Genomic DNA, 26,002 nt, shown 5'->3' on the forward strand with positions numbered 1-26,002 from the left:
TTCCATCCATTTTACTGGAGGTGGCTGATTGGTAGGGATGGAAATAGACAAAATCTTTAACTACAGGACACACCTTATGTAACCAGACTGTAATAATACCTAAATCATCAGCATCAAATAGCTTCAATAAATCCAGAATAGGAAGAACTTCACACATAAAAGATGAATGGAGAAAGACGAATGGAGAGAGTGTCCATCAACATTGCACTTTGGAGTCAAACAGAACTCCTCTGATTCCCTTTTCTTCCACTTATAAGCTATGTGATTTTAGGCAAGTTATCTAAACTCTTTACCCTCAGTTTCCTTCATCTGTGAAATAATCATTATAAAAGTAGCCATTTAGTAGGACAGGTGGGAAGATGAACTGTGGTAATATCTGTTATGGTCTGAACGTGTATGTCCCCTGACCTCCCTGCCTCCCCAGGCCTAAAATCCATATATTGAAATTCTCACCTCCACAGTGATGGTATTAGGAGATGGGGAACTCTGGAAGATTATTAAGTCCTCAGGAAAAGCCCTCATTAATGGTATTAATGTCCTTAAATAAGAGTCCTGAGACCATGTGATGTCAGAGAAGACAGCTGTCTATGAGAAAGTGGGCCCTCATTAGACACAGAATCTTCCAGTGTCTTGACCTTGGATTCCTAGCTTTCATAATTGTAAAAAATGTTTTCTGTTGTTTATAAGCCACTCAGTGTATGGTATTTTATTATAGCAGCCCAAATGGACTAAGACAATACCTAACAAACACAGCATACTGCTGGATTAGACTCAAGATATGTGAACAAGTATTTTATTATTATATCTATCACAATATTAACAACATAGAATCACTATTTAGCTTTTGAAGCACAAAAGTCAACAATGTAGAAGTAAAATGCCATACACTGAATGTTTGTGTTCCCCTCTCCCCGAATTCATTTGTTGAAACCTAATCTCCAATGTGATGGTAGTTTGAGGTGGGGTCTTTGGGAAGTGATTAGGTAATGAGGGTGGAGCCATCATAAATAGGATTAGTGCCCTTATAAAAGAGGCTCCCTAAGGATCTCTCACCCCTTCCATTATGAGACGTTATAGGAAAAAAACAGTCTATGAATCAGGCCAGGCCCTCACCAGACATTAACTCTGCTGGCACCTTCATCTTAGACTTCCCAGCCTCCAGTACTGTGGGAAATAAATTTCTGTGCTTTTTATACCACCCAGACTATGGTATTTTGTTATAGCAGCCTGAATGCACTAACGCATAAAGTACAAAAACAGTGTCTTTTTCTAAAGTGTCTCCTTTGTTTTCACCCAAATTTTGTCTAATAGCTAAGGTTTAACAAACCAAATATTTCTCTAAATTTTTCCAAATTTTTGAGCTGCATTTTTTTCAAAAATATCAATGATACCCCTACAAATTTGTGGAACAGAAACCTCAGAAATATGCAAACCTATGAAATTCATACCAAAGATAACCTATACTTTGTTTCATCAAATTTCAAAACTGAAAAAAAGGTTTAAAAAAATACATCACTATACTATTAATAGAATATCAAAAAAAGATGAAAGCATCTAAATATCCCTATAATAAATGACTTAGATTTTCCAGCTTTCTAAACTACTATCTAGTATCAGAAGGCCATGATGCATTTGACTTTTTGGCAGCATTATCATTACTGGAGATGACATATAGAAAATGTTGAGTGGGCTGAGTTCCCTTTTGTTTGGTGAGAACCATTGCTTCATGCCCCAACCCCTTCAATAACATAGACTTGAGTGTCCTATAAGGACAAGAGGGAAGGACAGGGGCTATTGATGCTCAAATTTAACTTTGTTAGTGCTGTTTTATAAACCACAAACTTGAGTCAATGACACCATTACCCTTACTTGCCTGATAAGTTAATTCAAACACAACTACTAAATATTTCCTATTTATTTGACCTAGGACTGAGTTCTAGCTATGAAACAAAGGAATACACAGAGAATACTTCAAATATTCTCTGAGTAGCTTATAAACAAACAGAAATTTATTTCTCACAGTTCTGGAGGCTGGGAAGTCCAAGGTCCAATTTTCAAACATGCTAAGTGCTTTAAAAGCAAGTAAATACCATACATTGATTACCTACTTATGTGTCTTATTTTTATTATATAATTTCAAACCCTCACGGCAAATTACCACAGGCCATCTTACATTTGTCTAAAGGACGTTAAGGTCCATGAGAATTGTATGAGATGATTCTACAAGATTTAAAGTAGGAATGAAGATGTGCCTGTAGGTCATAGCTGTTTGCTCTTTCTTAAAATATATAGAAGTTCCCAAGGGTATGAGTTCTAAGCAGGCCAGTCTACCCTTGACCTATTGGTAGTTTTTGTCCTCAAACGAGTAGAACTAACTCTCCATCTGGTCGCTACTTTGTATTCAAAGGTTTAATGGCCAATCAAACACAAAAAAAGAAAATGATTGACTTATGTAACTGAAAAGTCCAAGTTTGATTTCAGATATAACTGGATCCAAATACTCACATTCTATCTATCTTGATCTCTGGGTTCTGCTTTCATCTATGTTGTTTTCATTCTAAGCCAGAGTCTCCTTAGGTAGTGCCAAGACCAGCCACCAGTAGGCCCAGTTTTAAACCTATAAACTTAGCAACCCTCATTAAGAAAGAGCATCTCTCCTGCTCTAGTCTCAACAAAACTGATGCTTATGGGTTTTGATTGGCCTGGCTAGTCACTTGTCCACACTTAAAACACTCACTAAGGCTAGGGGGATATTGCCGGGCCTTGGTGATACACACACACCCCTGAAACTACAAAATGTGGCCAAGTGTATCTGAACCACATGCGCTGGGAGTATAAGGGTGGTTTCTCAAAGGCAAATTGAAGAGTGCTAATACTAGAAGGAGAATCAATACTGGGGATGCAAAGCACCACTGAACTTTAACTTATGTGGTGGAAACAAAATAAAAACAAACCAAAAACCTCAAAGCAGATTCAAGAATTTTCCAAGCAGAGCCAAATGGATTTGATAATACGAACAGGAGAAAAGCATCAAAAATGACTTTGCTATATATTTTATTGACTCACCTCAGGCCAGATATCGCAAAATATCTAGTGAAGTGTTTATATTCTCTCTTTGATTTAGAGCCAGGACCTTTCTGGGAATCAATTTGGAATAGAAATTAACTAGGTTACTGTATTAGTAAGGGTTCTCCAGAGAAACAGAACCAATTGGATGTGTGTGTGTGTGTGTGTGTGTGTGTGTGTATGTGTGTGTCTATCAATCAGTTTATTTATTTATGAAGAAAGAGTTATTTTAAAGAATTGGCCCACATGATTGCAAGCTGGTGACCTAGAAGAGTTAATGTTACAGCTCATGTCTGAAGGCAGTCTGGAGAATGCCTTCTTCTTGGGGGACTTCAGGCTTTTTCTTTTAAGGCCTTCAACTGATTGGATGAGGCCCACCCACACTATGCTTTATTCAAAGTCTACTGATATAAATGTTAATTGCATGTAAAAAATACTTTCACAGCAACATCTAGAATGATGTTTGAACCAAACCTGGGTACTATGGCCTAGCCAAGTTGACACATAAAATTAACCACCACAGTTATCAACTTGAATTCTGAATGACCCTCACGCTAAGCCAGAATGGAGTTGGCCTCCCACTGCTCAGGACAAACCCCAGACAATTAAATCAAATATCTGTGGGTGAAGCTGAGGTTAAAGTAGTTTTTGGTGTTCCACAGATGACTCCAATGTGCATCCTAGGCCAACAGCAGTGGTTCTTCAAGTGTGTTTTCCAGCCATCTTCAACCTCAGCTGTAAACTTGCTAGAAGTGCACAATTCCCTGACTCCACTCCAGACCTACTAAATCAGAAAGCCCAGGAGTGAGGCCCATAGCCATTGGCTTAACAAGCCCTCCAGTTGATTCTAATGCATGCTCATCTGAGGATCACAGGTCTAGACTTATCCAAGGATACAATACTAACATATGCAGGAGCTTAATATCACACCTCTAGTTTCATTCCTCTTAACCAGAAGGGCAGGTGTAAGGCTTTTTGTGTGAAAGAACTCATTACTGCTCATTAAGATTTCTTTAAGTACTGGTGTATTTGTTGCAATGATACATATGAAAATAAAAGGGATCTTGACTGTGTGTCCAGGCTTCGCTGGGATTGGGTATTTTCAAGATACAATTTATAATCTAATTTGACATCAACTCTGGCGATCTCAATGGCAACTCCAGCAGTTGGACTGCCTTCCACATGTTTAGGTATAGAACCCTTATGTTGCTTTATAACGCCTTATTCTGCCATTTCCTCTCTCTACAAGATACTGAATGCTTTCTCCTGTATCTTCTGTTTAAATTCCTAATGGGACCCGATTGGCTCAGTTCATCACTTTTATCACTTGGGCAGTGTTTCTCTAACATTTGGCCAACTTCTAAGCTTCTGGCCAAGATAAAGATTGGCTTTCCTTTGGCCAGGTCTCCCACCACGCCCATTCAGTGGGTAACAGGTGAAAACAAAATGCAGAATGGTAATCTCCTAGAGCCATTTCCCTTAAAAAGTTTAAGGAGTTTCATGTCACAGCGTGAGGCTTGGTCTGTCAGGGGTGTTTAGCTGTTCTCTCTTAAATCTAGGTGTGTGTAGCTCTTTGACACAAAAAGATATCAGGGAGAAAATAAGCATTTGTTCAACTCTACCTTTTGGGCATGAGTTGGAAACTTTTACTGAAAAACTCAGGAAATGTTTCCCTTTCAACATTTTTTTTTTTTTTAATAGGGAAGTCTTATTGTCCAATTTAGAAATACCATAAGCCAAATTATTTTGGAAGAAAATAATCTTATTTGCATACGCCAAATTGTCAGGCCTGTAGCAACCATTTTAGTTTCACTAAGTCCATTTATTTCAAAACCATAGTGTAGGTAGTTATGGCAACTTTTAAAAAGGATTTGTTTGGTTGTAATGATATGAAGTGCTAATTATCAACTGTTTAATAATGAAATTCCTTCATGGTTTCAAGTGGGAAAAAAAAAAAACATTATGTTTTAGTTGTGCCACTTCATAGGAGTGAAATAAAATGCTTCCCAACTTAAATGCTTTTTGTACTTAAAGATGTAATATTATTATCCAAGTTAACAATCTGCTTTATATGGTCAATCTCTTTTATTTTCTGGAAGCTAAATTATCTTGGTAAGATTAGTCAATCTTCACAACCATGCCATTACAAATAATCTATAAATTGGGGCATATACTCTATTGAGGTCTGTTACACATTTCAAATTAAGTGTTCAATGGTGTTCAATATTTTTAAAAATAGATAAAAGCATTATTTCTCCTAGTATCTCCACTTTATAAAAACAAAAGAAACCCAGATTTGCCTCTGTATTTTTCTATCTCCTCACTCATATTCTTAAAAACAAAACAAAATTCAATATAGTTGACTGCTGCTGGACAAGACTTTTGAGTGCTTCATAGAGAAACCCTTTCAATTTGAGGATTTTTAACACCCACTTCAGCAGGCTATTATGTAATTACATGTTCATAGTTTAATTTAGAAGTGAAGAGATTAAGTGAAAGTAGTAGCAGCAGAGGGCAGTTTATTTTTGAGGATACCAGCAGATGTCAGCAAAAACTAAGGCAGTGTCACATGAATTCTGCACGAGAATGTTAAGCTATTTCTAGCTGGTTAACCATAATGTAAATAGGAGATCTCTGATTACCAAAGTTCCATCAAGATAAGACATCTCAGTCTTCTACATTGTAATCCAACTTATAACCACCTTTTTGGAGGTGGGAGGGGTGTGTGAGGCCCCAGTGGGAGCTGACATTTTTAGGACAGCAACACCTTTTTCAAGGACTGAAACGTTCTGGTTTTGTTTAAAACCAACCAACCATTCACAACACTATATAACAAGCCAAACTACACTTGAGTCAGCTACCTTCAATGAAAAAAATCAAATGGTTTAAAGAATATTCCATATTACACTAATACAAGTTCAGGGGTTCTGAACACAGAGGTATTTGTGAGTATAGGAATGAAGTTATTTTTTCCTGGGAAGATGGTTCATAGCTTTCATCAGCTTCTAACAGGAGTCTCTGACCCCCAAAAGGTAAAGAACCACGCTAAAACTTACTATATATGTGTCTGTATATATGGATATTTCAAAATTGATTTGCTAAAAATTATTTGCTTGAAACCATGCCAGGAAAGTAATATTAGAAAGACTGTCAGGTTGTAGAATAGCTTGTTACATAGAACCAGACTTAATATTTTAAAAATATAAGAATCCTATGTATGATATTCCAAGGTAAATAGCTATTTTCATATATTTGTAAAAAATAGAAAAAAGATCACATAGGATGCCATTTATTTTATTTACGGCTTGTGACGTTATCTTAAATATAAACTTCCCTACTAGAATCTATCTACTCACAACAGAAATTGTTTATGTAACTTTTATTTTTGCTTTTTAGATTACTAGAATTCTAAAATGATTTAGCCATGGAATATTTATGCAAAATATAAAGAGAATCTAGACGATTTCATTGTATTTCCTATTTCTGTAACTTTTATATTAAAAACCACCAAGGACTCATTAAGTAATTTTTCCAAAACACAGCATTTATTACAGGTTACTCTAAATCACATATGCTTTTCTCTGTAAATATTTTTTATGCTCATTTAGATTCTGGTCTCCTAAATGGGCATGATGAATAATATCACCAAAATTGCTCAAGAAGTTTTCCCTTGAAAAACTTTCTTATTACCATCTTTGAAAAATAATGCATGTATTCTAAGAAATGCTGAAATACAGCAATTTGAATTTTACTCATTTTTCCATCACAAAGATATTTCTATTTTAAATGTAATTACCTGAGATTTTAACTTGTCCTTATGAAAAGCCTAATAAACAATGGACTAAAAAAAGAAAGAAAAATGACAATAGTAATGTAACTAAGATCTAATTTATGATACTGGACATTCAGATATATTTGGAGTGTTTATATCTTCAACAAAATATTTCCTCAATTTAGACAAAAAAAAAAATCTGGCATCTGACTTATGTAAATAAAGCTAAAATATTTTTCCAGTGCTCAGGTGAAACATTCAGATCAAGGAATTGGTAAGCTAACTTTACTTCCGATAACTAGGGCAGTGAACAATTAAAACTTAAAAATGACATTTAATTTCAAGGTTGTAAGTACCATTCCAAAGTAAAACCACTTAAAAAGACAGCAAAATTAAAATAATAAAAAAAATCTTTAATCCAAACTGGCCATATAAATTTAAATGGCTACAAAATATTTCAAATAGCTAAAAACCTCATTTGATTAAACTGACGTATTTGTGGAAAAGAAAACAAAAACCTAATTTAGTGGCAATGTCCTAGGTAACAAAACCTTTTAGACAAAATGATAGCTATCTATAAAAAAGAAAAGTACAGAGAGAAGATACCATTCCCCCCCCATTCTCCAAACAGCATCCATGCAAATTCCAACATCAACAGTCAATCAATTTCCCCCAAATTTATTTATAGTCTATGTCTTAACCAGTGTTTCTCCACATCTTTTTTTTCATTATCATTTCCCTAAGGATAGGTCTTTTAGTCTTAATTAACCACCCCCTAAAGTGTTAATACCACAGATACAGTATCTGTTTATGTATTGCATGTATACTTATGTTTTATGCATAAGATGTTTTTTGTCCCCCAAAAGAAATTTTCATTGAGAATTCATGGTATAAACAATGAACGGTTTACAGTATTAAAACATCTTTTTATTTTAATAAATGGGCAGAAGAGAAATATATTTTAGCACTTAGATATGTATATTATATCCAAAATAGTTTAACACTTAACTGTCAGTTGTATTAAAATCAGTTTTCCCTGAAGTAGGCATTGTTCCCAGCTACAGGCAGTCCTCATTTTGCCACAATAATGTGGTACCATAAAAATGGCCATGCAAAGCAATTTTAATTATCAACGGAGACAAATGTGATTGTCCTATGACCTTTAAAAATCTGTCAAAATATTAAAAACTAGAAGCTATAAATGTAGAACAAAATTCAAAAAAGTTTAAAAATAGTATGTTGTAATTTAAAATGTTAGAAATATTGAGAATTAAACTGTCTTATTTCACTGTAAAAACTAAGAGTAGTCTGAATAGTGCTTGTCTTTTTTTTTGTCTGACACTGAGTAAAAATCTTTTCTATACAGTGGCAAATTATCATATTCAAGTTTGGATCAGCTTCTACCATTTTATTTGATCTTTCAATGTTGTAAAATATTTCCGTATCCACATTATATATCCTTTAATGTGATTTTTTTTTAAACTACCACTTCCTCTGGGATATATTTATCTTTTTCATCACAACCACTTTCCTCATTTATGTTGATAAGTTTGCTTTCACTAAGTTTCTCTGGATGTATGTCCAGAGTCTCCAGAACAGAAGCAATACAAACATCCCTATGATCAGTGATTTCTTGTGCAACTGTTAATATTCCACTCAAATTTCACTTCCAGCATTATTTTTCATGTCTTTGCTCTATTTTCATTTTTGTTGGCTCTTTCAATTGTCCACTTTTGTAAAATGTCAAGTGGGTGACTAGGAGACCACAAACTTTGCTATGAGTGAATCAAGTAACAGATGCACACGGACCAACCACTGGCAGAATTTGAAAGAAGTAACACGATTGGTCACTGATCATGAAGCACAGCTGTTACATAGTGATCTGTGGACTAAAGAGCTAGCAGAGAAATTTGCACTTCATGCAGTTACTCACATCTAATATACTGTAGTAAGTGAAATTTGAATCATGCTGTTTGGAGACTGATATTTTTTAAGTCATGGTCACTGAAATTTTTGCCTATAGAAACCATGCAAATCAAGGACTGCCTATATACCCTAATTGTTTACACAGGCCCAGACTGTCTTAATGCTGACTTCTGAGAAATAGCCCATCTTAACTGCCTACCAAATAATGAATTTTAAAGCACTCAAAATGCAAAGTAGTGCACGCTGAGTGGATATTGAGGTGGTTTTCAAATTGTTGTCATTTGGCAATCAAGCTTACAATGTATTTTAAATGACAGAATATTAGAAATAGAGAGAGGACCTTTAAAGATCCCATGGTTTGATACTACAAATTATCCAGCATGTTTATTATGAATTATTTCTCCTCCTTCAATTTCGATTTGTTCATATAGCCACTTGCGGTCACAGCGGCACTCAGCTCCACATTTGGTAGAACCACAGGCAGGACAAGCATAGAAACATCCTAAGCAGTCTTCATCAAGGCAGTCACAGAGGTCCATCCCACTGAAAATCAGGAGACCCTGGCTATCATACACCTTACTCTTCGCTGGTATCACTTGTCTGTGAAATAAAACACAATCAATTATATCTCATAAATACATTATTTTAAAATATTTACTTGAAAATATGGTAATGAAAAAAATTTACAGAGATAAAATATTTTGAATTAGGTCTTGACAAAGTGGTACACAAATTGTCAGGGTCAGGGCTTACTCTACAACCAGTAGTAAATGAACTCCATGTGAGAAGAGAAGACATAACTCTAGAGCAGGCATCCTCAAACTATGGCCTGCATAGCACATCTATCCGGCCCTCCGGGTGTTTTTGCCGCCACTGCCTGTCCTGCTTAGCAGCCGACTCATCCTGGGCCCACAGTGTGACTCTCCAATGGTCTGAGGGACAGTGAACTGGCCCCCTGTTTAAAAAGTTTGAGGACCCCTGCTCTAGAGTGCTGAAAAGAATCCAAAAAAGCCTGAATATACCTCTTGACACCCATTTAAAGGTCATTTCAGCAAGAGAATGGACAAAAACTTTGTCCAAACAATAAGTACATTTCTGTTACAGTGATTTCTCTTTTACCTTAAACAAACAAACAAACAAAAAGAATGGCTAGTTAATAGTGGCTCATTTTTATGGCTACCAATCTCTTCACTGTTTCATGAACATAGTTTTATCTTTATTATAGTATACTACTCTATAGGCTTTGACACTGTAATTAAATTTTATTCTTTCATGGACTCTAGTAAATTGAGCCTTAAAATATTTAAATGACTCAATGGTAAACTTTAACAGATAAACTAAATGGCATATGTAGAAATATTGATTGTATTTAATATTTAAGAATAATTCCAAATGATTATAGTATATGTATAATAATAGTTGTTTTAAAGAGTCATATTCTAAACAATTTAGTCCTTCCATTCATTCTGTTGAGTGTACCAGAACTGCATTTTTATTTCAGATGTGTAAAAAATAAAAAGCAACCTTCCATTCTCATAAATTTAATTACTTTTCAGCTGCCACCCATAAAGCAGACATACCAATTACAGGCATACGTGGAGACATTTCGAGTTCTGTTACAGACTGCAATAAGGCAAATATCGCAATAAATCAAGTCATACAAGTTTTTTGATTTTCCAATGCATATAAAGGTTATATTATTTTATACTGGTGTCTATTGAGCATCCAATAGCCTTATGTCTAAAAAAGAAGGTATATAACTTAATTTAAAATACTCTATTGCCAAAAGATGCTAACAATCTGAGCCTTCAGTGAGTTGTGATCTTTTTCCTGGTGGAAGAAGGCCTTGGCTTGATGTTGATGGCTGCTGACTGATCGATCAGCAATGCTGTTCGATAGCATTTTACCCACAGTAGCATTTCTTTCAAAATTGAAGGCAATCCTCTCAAATCCTGCCACTGCTCTATCAACTAAGTTTATGGATATTCTAAATCCTTCATTGTTATTTTAACAATGTTCACAGTATCCTCACCAGGAGTAGATTTCATCTCAAGAAACTACTTTCTTTGTTCATTTCTAAGAAGCAACTCCTCATCCATTGAAGTTTTATCACAAGATTGCTGCAATTCAATCACATTGTCAGGCTCCACTTCTAATTCCAGTTTTCTTGCTATTTCCACCACATCTGCAGTTACTTCCTCCACTGAAGTCTTGAACCCCTCAAAGTCGTCCATAAGGACTGGAATCAACTTCTTCCAAACTCCTTTTGATATTGACCTCCTCCCATGAATCACAAATGTTCTTAATGGCATCTAGAATGGTGAATCCTTTCCAGAAGATTTTCAATTTACTTCACCCAGATCCATCAGAGGAATCACTACTGTGGCAGCTATAGCCTCACAAGATGTATTTCCTAAATAGTGAAAATTATTCCTGGACCCCGAATGCAGACTGGATATTCTGTTAGCAGGCATGAAAATAACATTTATCTCCTTGCACATTTCATCATAGTTCTTAGGTGACCAGGTGCATTGTCAATAAGCAGTAATATTTTGAAAGGAATCTCTTTCTGAACAGTAAGTCTCAACAGTGGGCTTAAAATATTCAGTCAATCATGTTGTAAACAGATGTGCCATCATCCAGGCTTTGTTGTGCCATTTACAGAGCAAAGGCAGAGTAGATTTAGCATAATTCTTAAGAGACTTAGGATTTTGGGAATGATAAAGTAGCACTAACTTCAACTTAAAGCCAACAGCTGCATTAACACCTAACAAGATAGTCAGCCTGTCCTTTGAAGCCAGGCACTGATTCCTCTCTCTAGCTATGAAAGTCCTAGATGACATTTTCTTCCAATATAAGGCTGTTAGTCTAGAACAAAAATCTGTTTAGTGTAGACACCTTCATCAATTATCTTTAGCTAAATCTTCTGGATAACTTACTGCTTCACCTTGCACTTTTATATTATAGATACAGCTTCTTTCCTTAAACCTCATGAACCACTTCCCCTAGCTTAATTTTTTCCCTGCAGTTTCCTCACCAGTCTCAGCCTTGACAGAATTTAAGAGAATTAGGGCCTTGCTCTTGATTAGTCTTTGGCTTCAGTGAATGTTGTAGCTGGTTTGATCTTCTATCCAGACCACTGGAAGTTTTTCCATTTCAGCAATAAGGCTGTTTTGCTTTCTTATTATTTATGTGTTCACTGGAATAACACTTTTAATTTCCTTCAAGAATGTTTCCTTTGCATTTGCTACTTGGCTAACTGGTATAAGAAGCCTACCTTTCAAGTCTATCTCAGCTTTTGTCATGCCTTCCTCCCTAAGCTTACTCATTTCTAGCTTTTGATTTAAAGTGAGAGACACGCAACTTTTCCTTTCACTTCACCACTTAGAGGCCATTGTGGGGTTGTTAGCTGGCCTAGTTTCAATACTGTTGTATCTTAGGGAATAGGAAGGCTGGAGGAAAGGTTGAGAGACTAGGCAACAGCTGGTTGGTGAAGCAGTCAGAACACATACAACATTTATCAATTAAGTTTGCCATCTTACACTCGTGTGGTTGATGGTGCCCAAAACTATTAGTAATAACATCAAAGATATTGGTCAAAGATTGCCACAACAGATATAATAATGAAAAATTTGGAAAAATTGCAAGAAATACCAAAATGTGACAATACTGAGATACAAAGTGAGCATATGCTATTGGAAAAATGGCACCAACAGACTTGCTCAACACAGAATTGCCACAAACCTTCAATTTGTAAAAATCTATCTATAAAGCACAATAAAGTGAAGTGAATTAAGATAAAACAGGTATGCCTATATATATATATATATATATCAATGTTTTTCCAAAAAGTGAATCAATTCTTAAGACATACAGTATGTTTCCATTATTTTAACTCTCAAGCCAAAAGTATCTTCACTCCTACCTTCTTGGAAACAAATTTTTAGAATTGAAAAGGGATGTCTTAATTGTACATGAATAAAAGCCAAGGCCCTCAGAGGTTTTTACTAATTCCACACTATCCAATCTAATGTATCTAGGGAGTAAATTCAAAATTTAAGACAAAAATAGAGGGACACTATAGATGTGAAACAGCAAGTTAACATATGTCTTAAGTAACACATAGCTTACCTGTCTGAACCAGTGGTTGCATTTTTTGTGAGCCTTCTTTTTTCTCTTTTACCAGTTTCTGGAGCAAATTCAGTTTGCTTTCCTGGATTTGTAAACTGTAATGACCTCAAAGCTTTAGCAGTTCTTCCCTGAATAAAGGTAAACAAATTATCAACTCAAATCTTGACATCACACAATAAGTAAATCTTATACTTAATGTTAATCCAGGTTACTCCTTAAACTGGAAGATAGTCTGGAATACATTAAGAAAATAAGGTTTTAGAGTCCTAGTGCAAGAAAATTTGCATGGCCCTGAACCACACTCAAAGCTTATTGGTTCATTTATTAACAACATTTCCATTATTTGATTTTACTTTCTGGTGGAGCAGGAGCAGAGGAGGACAGGCATGGTGAAAACTGTAATTGCTGCCACCATGAGAAAGGCAGCAGAAAACTGCTATATAACCCTACCACACATAACAATCCTGGGTCCTTAAGAAAGGGTTCTATTATTATATTCTATGTATTTTTAAAAGCAAAGAAGTAATATAGTTTTAAGTTCTGAAATGGTATTATAATCTTCTTAAAAAGCATTGGTAAAACAAAATTTTGGTGCTTAAGAGTTTAAGTTTTTTATTTTGGGGAGGGAACCAAAGAGCACAAGGGCAATGGTTAGATAGGTGAAGACACTTAGAGTGACAGCACCAGCCAAGTATTCTAATATAAACTGCAGAAAACACTGGGTCCTGGAGATTAGCCTCTGTGAGGGCAACAAAAGGAAAATACTAGATATGACTTAAAATGTTCATTATCTTTTAATTTGGTTTATTAATAAGGAGAAAATTGAGAAAGATATTCCAATAGCAAGAATAATGAAACGGTAAGTAAAAATTTTGAAAAGAGCTCCTTTGACATACTTGACCTTGTTCTATACCAAACACTGCTTTATGAAATCTTAAATTGTTCTGATATGGTTAAATAATCTGCATAGGCAGGTGAATAAGGGAGACAGGTATAAAATATTTAATGCTTTACAATGTAAAAATGTATGCTTTTTGACCACAGTGAGTTCTAAAATTAGCAATGACCCTAGCAAGTAAGAATTCAGAGCTAGAACCGAAGAAAACTCACAAGCATTTAAGAAATTCAAACAAGAATGGAATAGTGTTGAAGGAGAAAGATTGATATAAAAAACAATTATTACAAGTCACTTCTCTGATGTTCTTTTTAAATCAGTTATTTCTATATCCTTCATAAAACAGGGAATTCATACTGCTATAAAGACCCTTGCTGGCTGGCATGTCCCACGATTACTTTGGTATCAGAATCTAAATCTTGACTTTGCCAGAATGTTCTAAAAGCCACTCCTAATTTCTTAGTACTATAAGTTGCAGGTTGGAGTCTTGGGTATACTGTATCATTCCTTCCCTAGGTCTCCTTTATCACCCAGTCTTGACCTTGGGTATATGGAAAAATTCAGAAACACCATTTACTTTTGCTTCCCCAACTTTAAATTCACTATATGCTGATGAATAAATAAATATGATTTCTTTTATAGTTTAATAAAATCTCACATTGTAGAAGTCACATAGTAGGAAAAAAGGGCTATTATACATACATCTGATTCAGGTTTTCTTCTCTGGCGGTCCTCAGCATCAACATCCACACTTCCATTGATTATCTGTGTACACTTTGGACAAAGCTTCCAACCAGGTACAAGCTGTCTTCCAAATTTTGCACTCAGAAAAGTGGCATCATCTAAGTCAATTACATGTAAATTTTTTTTGGCTAGTTTTTTGTGTATGTTAAATGGGTCACAACATGACTTCTGCAAATCCTCAAATCTGTCAATGTAAATTTTTACGTGATGAAAGCAAATTGTATTGTTCCCAGACAGTGTCATTCCAGTTCTAAGTTGAAGTAAGAGCATGTCATTTGATGACAATTCTTGCAAAGTCTTGAAACCTGTATGACGAGTATAGTAGGTTTTATGGCACTCATTTGTGGTACGAAGCTGGACTCCAACCGAACATGGATCCATCATTCTTGATTCCATCAAATCTTCCCACTTACTTTGTTTAGAGATCTCTCTTTAATAGGTCATGTGCTGATCACCCTAACAAAAACATTAAAGAGAATCAAATTTATGCTGCAAATGTTTTATCTGGGAAACTAAAAAAGCATTTGATAAAATTCAATACCCATTTAAAAGCAAGTGAGGAACAGAAAGGTATTTACCAAAAGCCTACAATAACCATTATATTTAATCAAACATTAGACATATTCCCCATAAAGTCAGAACTACACAAGAATACCTATCACAGATTCTACTTATGACCACATAAGGATTAAAAAGGAAGAAGCAAGAAATATTACCCAAAGATGATATAAGTATCTACATGAGAAATACAAGAGATTCAACAAACTATTAGAGCTAGTAAAAGAATTCAGCAGGAAGGCTAGAAACCAAAAAAACCATAAGGTATCTTTAAAATATATAAAGCTTACAAAAGATATACAAGAGTTTCCCAAAATAAAAATAGGTATTTTATCATGGGAAGCCTGACTACAATAAATATGTCAATTCTCCAGGAATTCATCTATAAATTCAATGTTATTCTAATCAAAATCCCATCAGATATTCTACCCTCAGACCCTAGGAATTTAGCAAGTGGGTCTATATGAAAGAGTAAAGGTCCCAGAAAGCCAAGAAATCTTGAAGGAAAATATAGATATTAATTTACTATGAAGCTATGATAATTAGAACACTGTGGTACTGTTATAAATTAGACAAATAGATTCATAAATAGATGAGGGCTTGGTGTCTGACATGTAGTGCTATAATCAATGGGTGTGCCACATTAATCTAGAAAGGCTTTTAACCAGGTAACATAATGAAAAAGAATAAGATCTCTTTTGCACAAACAAAATCAATTACAGATGGATTAAAGAATTAAATATGAAAAGAAAAACTGTAAAAATGTTTACGAGAAAATAAAGATGATTTTATGATATGGGAGTAGGAAAGAATTTTTCTAAGAAAGCACATATCCAAGAAAAAGATTGATTATATTTGATTATGTCAAAATTTCACACATTTCTGTATAACAAAAAGAGAAAAAACACACACCTGAAATTATTGTGAGATTATCCCAAATATTCTAACAACTTTTGACTTCAATTAGAAAATAATAAAGAACCCACTGGAAAACTAAATAAACAGGAAATTCACAGAGAAAGAGAAAAAAGCCAATAAATACATACAAAGTGTTTACCTCACAGTTCTTAGGAAAATGTAAATTAAAACCATTTCTCAAACATCTGCTTGAAAAAAGATTTAAAACTCTAATATCCTACTGCTGGATAAGATTTGGCCAACTTGGGGGTAGGTGTGGTGGCTCACGCCTGTAATCCTAGCACTCTGGGAGACTGAGGAAGGAGGATCTCTCAAGGTCAGGAATTCAAGATCAGCCTGAACAAGAGCGAGACCCCCTTTCTACTAAAAATATAAAGAAATTAGCTGGGCAACTAAAAATATATAGAAAAAATTAGCTGGACATGGTGGCACATGCCTGTAGTTCCAGCAACTCAGAAGGCTGAGGCAGAAGGATTGCTTAAGCCCAGGAGTTTGAGGTTGCTGTGAGTTAGGCCAACATCATGGCACTCTAGCCTGGGCAACAGAGTGAGACTCTTATCTCAAAAAAAATGTGGCCACCAACTCTTACAGGCTCCTTACACTTTGGCAGGAACATACATTGCTGCAACTGCTTTAAAATGTTCTGCAATTTCTTGCAAATAGAAGGAGTACATATCCCAGGAACAAGCACTTTCAGTTCTAGGTATCTATGCTGAAGAAAATTATCTCCAATATGAGCACAAGTTATATACAAAAACTTTCAGCATTCACTGGTTTTGGAAGTGAACGATGAGAAATAACCTAACCATAAAAGATGAGAAATTGTGGGTTACTCATTCAGGGGACTTCTGTGTAACAGTTAAAACGAATAAACTGCATGAATTAAAGGAATCAGCATGGATAAATCTCAAAGCTGAAGTGAAAAAAATCTGCTAAAGGACAGTTTCATCATTAATATAAAATTTTAAACATGTAAAATGGTATAAAAATTTATGGATGAAAACATTAACACATACAAACATATACATGAGAGTAACAGATGCCACATTTGTGGATACTTCTGAAGAGGAAAAAACATTTTTGCAGTTTTTAAGTTTTGTTCATTGAAAAAACAACAGAAAAGATTGGTTAGAAATCTTAAATACTTTTTGACATGATTTCTGAATAAACTATTATAATAAACTATATAAACTATATATACTAATAACTATCAGTAAAGGCACATAAATAGAAAAAAACCCTTGCCTCAAATAATAAAAAATGGTGAATATACATCTGTGTTTTTAGTCAAAATACTAAATTTAGAGAGTTAAAAAATACAAGTTGAAGTGTTAACATTTTATTGAACATTTTAACTGAAAAAAAATTTAAAACTGGTTAATGCAGTATTTTGTTTTACCCAACTTTTAAAACTTAAGAAATATAGGTCCCAATCACATCTGATAAAATGGCTTGCATTAATTATAGTAATATTTAATTTTTATTCAAACAGAAAATTGGATTAAGATAAATTAAGGCATGGAAAAAGAAGAGGCCAGAGTTAAGGTTACAAAACAACAAAATATGGGATATGGTCTATCTTAGCAAACAGGGGACACAAATCTAGCTCTGATCTTAAGTCAATACAAAGAAGGAAACTAGATCAACCATCCCCTGGCACATTATAGAAACTGCTAATGCTTAATATCTTAATACCACAGATTCATTATATTTGCAGGTACCTATATCACCAATTTATAGCCACTAATCTACAACAGGTTTTTTTTTTTTTTTTTTGAGACAGAGTCTCGCTTTGTTGTCCAGGCTAGAGTGAGCTCCGTGGCGTCAGCCTAGCTCACAGCAACCTCAAACTCCTGGGCTCGAGCGATCCTTCTGCCTCAGCCTCCCGAGTAGCTGGGACTACAGGCATGCGCCACCATGCCCGGCTAATTTTTTATATATATATATCAGTTGGCCAATTAATTTCTTTCTATTTATAGTAGAGACGGGGTCTTGCTCTTGCTCAGGCTGGTTTTGAACTCCTGACCTTGAGCAATCCGCCCGCCTCGGCCTCCCAAGAGCTAGGATTACAGGCGTGAGCCGCCGCGCCCGGCAAACAGGATTTTTTTTAATCACAAAGCTATTTCCTAGTGTTCAAAACTTGGGCTGTCCTAATCATATTTGACAGGAAAAGCATCTTGTGAATTAGGAAATCTATTTAGAAACCTTATCTGTCCATAGTAATAAATTTTTACCCTTTAAGGTAATTTATCTACCCTATTAATCTTAATTTTAGGTAAAAAAAAAAAGTATTATTTTTGGCTATTGGGAGCCTCTGTTCTCTTAAATCTTGTCTAAACCACTACATAATTCACAAGAGTTCATCAGCAGACTCTTGTAACTTGTGCAAGTGAAGTTGGAATACCTATTTCTAACGACTTACTTGTTAACTTGGAAATGTAATTGATTAACTGTTATTTAATCTATTTTTCTAGTAAGTTTTTGCTTGGATATCTTCCACAAGAGCATAAATTCTTTTTTCTACCACAAAATTCTTTTATTAACTTTAAAATACTACGAACTTTGGACTCTTACTTGGAGTGCAGAGTTAAAATTTGTTTCCTTCAAGTTAGCCATGATGCTATCAGTCTTTAAAAGCATTCCTTCTTGTAAATGGTGGCTTCCAACCATTTTGAGCTCTTGGCACACTTTAATTAGAACACTATAATTTTTGGAGAAGCACTTAAAGGAATTAAACTGCCCCCATAATTATTGTACTATTTTCTAAGCAGCTATTCTCCAAGTGTCACTGCTGGGGTGGAATTATTATTATTATTGTCAGATAAAATGCTGGATGTTCAGCTAAATTGGAATTTAGGATACTACACAATTTTTATCTAACAAATAATTATTTTAATTATGTCCCAAATATTGCTAAAAATTCACTGTCTGAAATTCAAATTTAACAATGCATCCTGTATTTTTATTTGCTAAATCTAGAAGCCCCATTTTTCTGCCTCTTCCAGTAAGTAGAGATCTTTCCCATTTGATGCCAACTCCATATCTTACCTGTTGCTAAGAGAAAACTGAATTTCCTATGAGCAAATTACAGGACCAGCTCAGTTTAAAATTAAAATGTCTTACTTGATAAATTGTCAGTTGCTTGATAATTGTCTTACTTGATAAATTGTAAAACCGAATTTTACACACTGATTAAAACTCAGTGGCACATTAATACCATTCACACTTGAGTTAACATCAGGGTAAAAGTGCATACACTTCAGTTAAAGGCAGTTTCATACTTTAAGTCTTACATAGGTTAGCTTCCTTACATTGGTTAGCTGATTTATGATGACGTAGTTTGCTCATGTATTGCCAAAGAAGAGTACAGCTAGCTCAAGAAGCATAACATTTCAGGCAGTGGTCATACCCTTTGGTGGCTCCTCCTCTGTTATATTCCTAAATATCCTCATTTCCAGATTTTCTGTCCGCTTCTTAGCTAAAGTTCTGCTATAGAGATCTCTGGATCTATTCCCTAGTAACTGTTATTGCTCATTTTGATCTGTGTTCTGGCAGTGCAGCCTAAAATTGTTATTTTATTTTCTTCAAGTCACAGTCCAGCAACTTCATGTTGTTCCCTTCATCTACAGTACAGTGCTATGTTCTTCCTTAATAATCTATGTAACCCCTGCCTTAATAAATATAGTCCGAAATGCATTGCTATTTGCTGTCTATGAACCAGCACAAGCATCAGCTGAGACATTACAAGAAACGCAGAATCTCAGTACCAGCCCTAGACCCACTGAATCAGGATCTGCATTTAAAAAGAGATGTCCAGGTGATTTATAAGCAAATTACAATTTGAGAGGCACTGCTTCAGATAATTCAACTAAAAAAATTCTCCAAACATCATCTAAATTTTATAGAATATATCTATAAAAAGAGTAAGAAATAAATTTTATAGAATATATCTATAAAAAGAGTAAGAAAAACACACAGGTAATTGCCTTCCAGGAAGTCTGACACTAGGGAAGACTACAGGGGGAAGGAGTTTTAAATTTGACAAAATAGGGACAGAGAAAAATAACTGCCTCAAAAGAAAATTGCACTGTTGAAAGCACAGTCTTTCAGGTTTTCACATTCTGATTATATAGGGCTTCTGAGTCTTTCAACACCTTTGAGTTATAACTGTCAACTGTAGATAGCCAGCAGCAATGAAAAATTTTTGTCTATATTCTTATAAATTCTATCTGGTGGAAGTTCAATGAACTTTCCTGCCCCAATGTGGAAGAAATCAGTGTTGCCTTCATTTGCACATTTATTTCATTATTCCTGCTCTTATAAACATGCCTGTACTTTTTATTGTCATTTAAACTGGTTATAACATCTTAACTGTTCCCTTGTTAATAAGTTAAATAAAAATCTTCAACATGTATTCATTTTCTGTGTGATAGTCATGATTTTACTCCCCTGACCCTTTTTGTGGAAAATTATCTCTTAACATAGGAAAAGATTAATTTGCTCCAGCCAATCATCTTGACCAGTATAATACCTAGTATGTCTCATGGAAGAAGAAAACAAGTCCTGCTTCTTATAGGATAACAAGCAAACCAATAACAAACAAAAAATCCTAAATTTGTTCATTTATACCTCATTAATTTGGATTTTTTAATCTACTCCAATCTTACAAAGATTCACAATGGTACAAATGAAATCCAGGTTTAAATACTTTCAAAACTACACCTAGTGATGTAGATTTACAAATACTAATACTTATTTAAATCCTGAATGGGCCAATGGGCCTAAGGCCTTTTTTTTGACACTGGGTCTTACTCTTTTACTCAGGCTGCAGTGCAGTGGTCTCCTCATAGTGATAAGGAAAACCCCCATCTATGACTTCACATATCAGCCACCTGAGACCCCCACCCCCACCCCTCAGGAAGACTGCATCAGCATAATACTAAAACCTGGCCCATCTACTACTTGGCACATCAGCATAACACTAAACATATTACCTGTGCATCAACATAATACTAACCTATTACCTGGCACATCTACTAACCTATTCCATTCTGAGAACCCATCCTCTGACCAGCCCAACTTAATAAAAATGGGAAAAATAGGGTACACGGGGCTCAGAATTTGGTGGAAAGACCCCTCTGAGCCTGCTGGCGAATAAACTTTGATTCTCCAACTCTCAGTGTGCCGCTGGTTTGTCCTCAGGACCACCAGCTGTAACACTTACTGTAACAATAGTTCATGGCAAACTCAAACTCCTGGGCTCAAGCAATCCTCACTGGCCTCCCAAAGTGCTAGGATTATAGGCGTGAACCACTGCACCTAGATCTAAGGCCTTCTTATATAGATGTTTGTGTACTTATTTATTTTCAATGTCCAATAGCAAAAATACCTTTTGGCAAGTTGAATTTTACCTGAGTCCTGTATTCCTGGTTAACAGCCATAATTAAAGAAATCCTCCCATCTTTCCCTCTGCTTGACTTAGATAAGACTCAAGGATGCCTGACCCCTTGTTTACCTATGATCATAGCCTTTTGTTTCATTATGAATTTATGAATGATTTGCTGAATTGCTTGTCCCTCTTTATCAATTGGAACAAAATGCCTGTTAACCAGCCTTTATAGTTTCTCTCCTTCCCTCAAGTCTTTGGCCAACCCTTTGCCAGCAGTGAACAACCCCTCCTGAGAACAGGCTGGCCTCAGGGTAAAATATTCTCTACTATCAGATATATCACCCTTACATCCCACTTCCTCACACCTATTCTTTGTAGCATAGCTGACTCCTTTTGAGATGCTTCTTAGAGATCTTTTGGGCAGGGTTCTCCCCATTGCAAAAGTCCCTTTCCCCCTTTTGCGATAATCTTTTAGAATAAAGTCCCTTCTTACTAAATCCAGATTTATATTTTGACACTTAAAAAAATTCTGTATTTCAGACCCTCTCCTGTCTTAGGATTACCATCACTTTACTTTAGTGCCTTAATACAGTATTGCCAACCTAAAAGGAAGAGGGTGAGGTGCAAAATATAAAGAGTTTACTTGAGTCAATGTGAGGATAGCTACCCTGAAGACTCAGACCCATGTAACCTTAGCTATGAGATTCCACAGGCCTTTGTTACAAGCAGGCTTTTAATGGCAAAAAGGGGAGACAGGGAGTAGGCTAAAGTTGTTTGTCAGGATTTCTTATTACTTTGCAGAAATAACACTGATTAGTGATTGGCTATACATTGTTAAGATACAGGGTGGGTTATAGAGTAAGGTGTGGCACTGTTAGGTTAATTATTGTGACAACAGCCAGCAGTTTCAAGAAACAAATAAATATAGTTAAAAGGAGGGGCGGGGAAAGTAGGAGCTGATTGCAGACTCATTTTAGTTTGGGGTGGGGGCACCTGATAATTTAAAAGACCTAGCATGCCTTTTAAATTATCAGATGAAAGTTATTTTCTCAGTATGTTTTGTGATTCTAAGATTAACATTTAATATTTTTATTGTACTACCAGAAGTGTCAAAAGAGAATGAAATAAATGTAGAATAGATTAGACCATTCTACTAACTTAGGCAGTAAAAGTATTTGTTCCCCATATAATTTGAAAGATGCTAGCCCAGGGAATTATTCAGCTTGAATTTTAAATGAGCTTTTAAACATATCTCTTGCTACCCATCACCAAACCATAAGGTAGTTAAGGATTGAGGAAGATAAGCAAACTAGAGGGACATGATGCTTGCAAGCCTCTCCTAATAAGGCAAGGTCTAGGACATTATCACAGGGTTTCTACAGGAGTTAAAGCAGAACACCATCACTAACAAAACAATAACAGGGGGATCTGAGGATTAATCAGGTACTCATTTTTTCTTCCCAAATTTTTAGGGGAGGTGTTACAATCTATGTTCCAGTATGTTGATTTCCCTTAATACAGCTTTTTACTTTGTTACCAGTCTGCCAATTAGTCAGAAAAGTAGCATTAAGAGGAAATTTAACTAAGAAATTTACTTAATTTTTCGGTCAACTCATAGGTCTTTCCCTTTCATGAAAAAGAAAGTTTTCATGAAATGTTTCATGAAAAAAATGCGAATTTTTTTTGCATAGTCTTACAACTTATAAAGCATTTACCTGGATTAAATTTTACTGAAAATAATATCATCTACGCCTATTACTCTAAATCAGCAGCTTTAGTTATGGGCACACACCCCTACAAGAGTCAGGCATCTTGCATTGTGAACTTTTTGTGCCTATTATCTTCAAATACCAACTATCTATATCATGTGAATGGGCATTAATTTAAGGGCTCACAAGCCAAGATGATAGTCTCAATCCTCCAGAAGATCCAGGTCCAGTAAGAATGATAAAGAGAATTTAAAACAAAAATACAGCCCATAACATTTAAAAGATTTGGTTAAAGTGCCAGTAGTTAATAAATGCCAGGTACAGCACTAAATGCAAACATCATCTCGTGAATCTTTACAACCTTGAGATAAGTACTATCATCTCTTTACATACAGATGAAGAAACTGAAGCTTACAACCATAGTTACTAAGCCTAGCACAGTGCCTGCTATTACTCAAGCATTTGCTGAATAAATAACTTTTTATTAAAAAATCCTACTTTCACTTTACATGAAGAAGTCCTCTTAATTAGTTCTTAACAGTTTTCTCTATACTCACCTAACGCACTCCCCTCACATTTTAAAATGCTTTTGTTCAGTGTACTTTCAAGTCATTTTTGGAACAATTTAGCAAACCCCACTTGCAATTTGTCCCTATCCTTCTGGCTCTTAAAGGTCAAAGAGAAAGGGATTTCAACACTTAGAGGGTATTTCCAGACCATGAGGAGTGGGTAAAGCTCTCCTCATTCTACCTTGTTCTTGTGGCTCAAACTGCTAAACAATACTTGTATGGATATTAAATGACAGTGAAACTGAACTGTAACCATTCTGTTGAAAAACTTTCACCTCTTCCTACAAAAGAAAGTCTGGATTCTAGCACAGTTTGTTCCAAACACCACATACTCCAGGCCAAACAACACTCACTACCTACAAAGCTCTTTTACATTTTACGCCTTTAATATTATCCTCTCTTCTTGGAAAGCCTTTGGCCCTTTCTGTGCCAGGGAATGCTAACCTATCTTTCAAGATACCATCAGTGTCCCTGGTGAAGTACCCAAATACTACTATTACAAGTCCTCTTTGCTCTGTGTTTGCATAACCCTTTCATAGTGCGTTGAAACTTTTTCTCTATTACCTCCCTGGTGCTGGAAGGATAAGAGCTATAGGGTGCTATTTTCCAAATCAACCAATGTAAAAGAATAACTTCAAGGACTTCCCTTTCCGTATCACTCATCACATGCTTTTGGTTATTTGTTAGTCTTTTCCATTACGTATAAAGTTCTGTGAGGGAAAGGAATCCCTAGATCCTGTTTACAGTTATATGACTTCTCTAGCAAAAATACTAGCACTTAGTTGACCCTTAACGGCTTTTGAATGAAAACACGTTGAGAAACTACCGGAATCTCAAGCCAAGAAGGCCGAATCTCCGGAAATCAATATAACCAGGCCCCCAGGAACCTGCAGTCATTCCCACCCCCAACCCTGTAGTGGTCACACGGATTACTGCCCTTATGTCAAAATGATACGATCCACCAGATACATCCAATGAACACCTACTATGTTCGTGGTAGCTGATGGGGGGGGATATAAATATATATACATATATGAATAACTTAGCCTCCTACCTCAACTAAATAGCTAAGGACGAGAGGATTCTAACTTTAAAAATTAAAAACAAGAGAGATATAAGAGGTATACGGGGTTCAAGGCCACAATAACACTAAGTAGTAGAAGCCAAAATGATAGTTTTGAGGGCTACGGGCCTCCGGAAGGGAGGCGACAACCCGCGGAGGGGACAGAACCTGCACCAGGCTTTGACTCAAGGGGCCCTAGATGAACTGGGGTTGGGGTGGGGGTCCGCATGGCCTGAGGTGACAGGAGGCCCCAGCCAGCGGCAGGAAATCCCCTTCATGTGTGCGGGCCTCCTCTCCCATCTCTCCTCGGGGTCTTCCGTGACGCCGCCCGGGCTCCCTCCCCCTCGCCCCAGGAGCCCGTCCCTACGTCCCCTGTCCCATCCCACCTTACCATGTGCTCTCCTCCGTCCGGGCTCGAGCAGGACCCCCAGTCGACACTGGACAGACTCCGCAGCCCGCTTTCTAGCTAGTCCTGGCGCTACCACTGAGAGGACAGCGAGTGCAGGCTAGAGAGGCTCAGCGCCACCATAGAGAGAAGTCCAGGAGAAGCCTAGAGCGGAACCGAGCCCGCGGCCTCCGGCGGCGGAAAAGGCGGGTAACGTGAATTGCCGAATGATTCAAGGCGAGGCAATAGTTGCTTCAGACTGCTGACTGGTCTTTGCAGACTCGGCGGCTAGGGAATTGAGAAGGCTCAGGGGGCCATTTCTGACAAGAATGTGTTTGCAAACTACACTTGTGCGAGATACTAAACTTTTGCACCCAAATACCCCTTAACCCTGAAGGAGAGTGAGGGAGTTGAACGGGACCCTTTATTTAAGGTCTCACATTTTATTTCTTTCATTCGAAATGTATTCCATCCCTTTTGTTATACTATAATCTATAAAAATAGCTTTTAGTTAGAGTAAAATGTAGGCTCCAGGAAAATGCTTCTACATTTTTTGAGGAAAGAGTGTCTTTCTAATATCCTGTTGTCTGGTACAACGCAGGGGCTCATTAACTTTTAAAGTGAATTTTATTCATCTAGAATCATTGAGTGCTTGAAGTCTCCCAGTCTGAAGATTCTTGGCCTTTTGACCATTTTAAGGCAGAGGTAGGAGGGAAACAAAAACAATTGTTTTAACCAGCAAGTGAAAAATATGGGACAGACAAGATAAGGCCATACACCTACTGTAAGTTGCTTTGCACAGTAATTTCATACACGTACTGTAAGTTGCTTTTTTTCCACAGTGATGCTGTGTTCTTCCCACCACTTTGATACGCTC

General features: G+C 36.1%; 1 protein-coding gene across 1 annotated transcript; it reads right to left on the reverse strand.

Moving 5' to 3' along the window:
- Positions 1 to 6,592: 6,592 nt before the first annotated feature.
- On the reverse strand, positions 6,593 to 25,261 carry ARL14EP (ARF like GTPase 14 effector protein). Its single transcript, XM_012758157.3, has 4 exons — positions 25,132 to 25,261; positions 14,493 to 14,990; positions 12,896 to 13,023; positions 6,593 to 9,364 (listed from the first exon to the last, which is right to left on the reverse strand). The coding sequence occupies exons 2-4, from the start codon at positions 14,928 to 14,930 to the stop codon at positions 9,136 to 9,138; spliced, it is 795 nt and encodes a 264-aa protein (XP_012613611.1). The 5' UTR covers positions 14,931 to 14,990; positions 25,132 to 25,261; the 3' UTR covers positions 6,593 to 9,135.
- Positions 25,262 to 26,002: the final 741 nt, after the last annotated feature.

The sequence above is a fragment of the Microcebus murinus genome, chromosome 4, assembly GCF_040939455.1.
Source record: "Microcebus murinus isolate Inina chromosome 4, M.murinus_Inina_mat1.0, whole genome shotgun sequence".
Lineage (NCBI taxonomy): Eukaryota > Metazoa > Chordata > Mammalia > Primates > Cheirogaleidae > Microcebus > Microcebus murinus.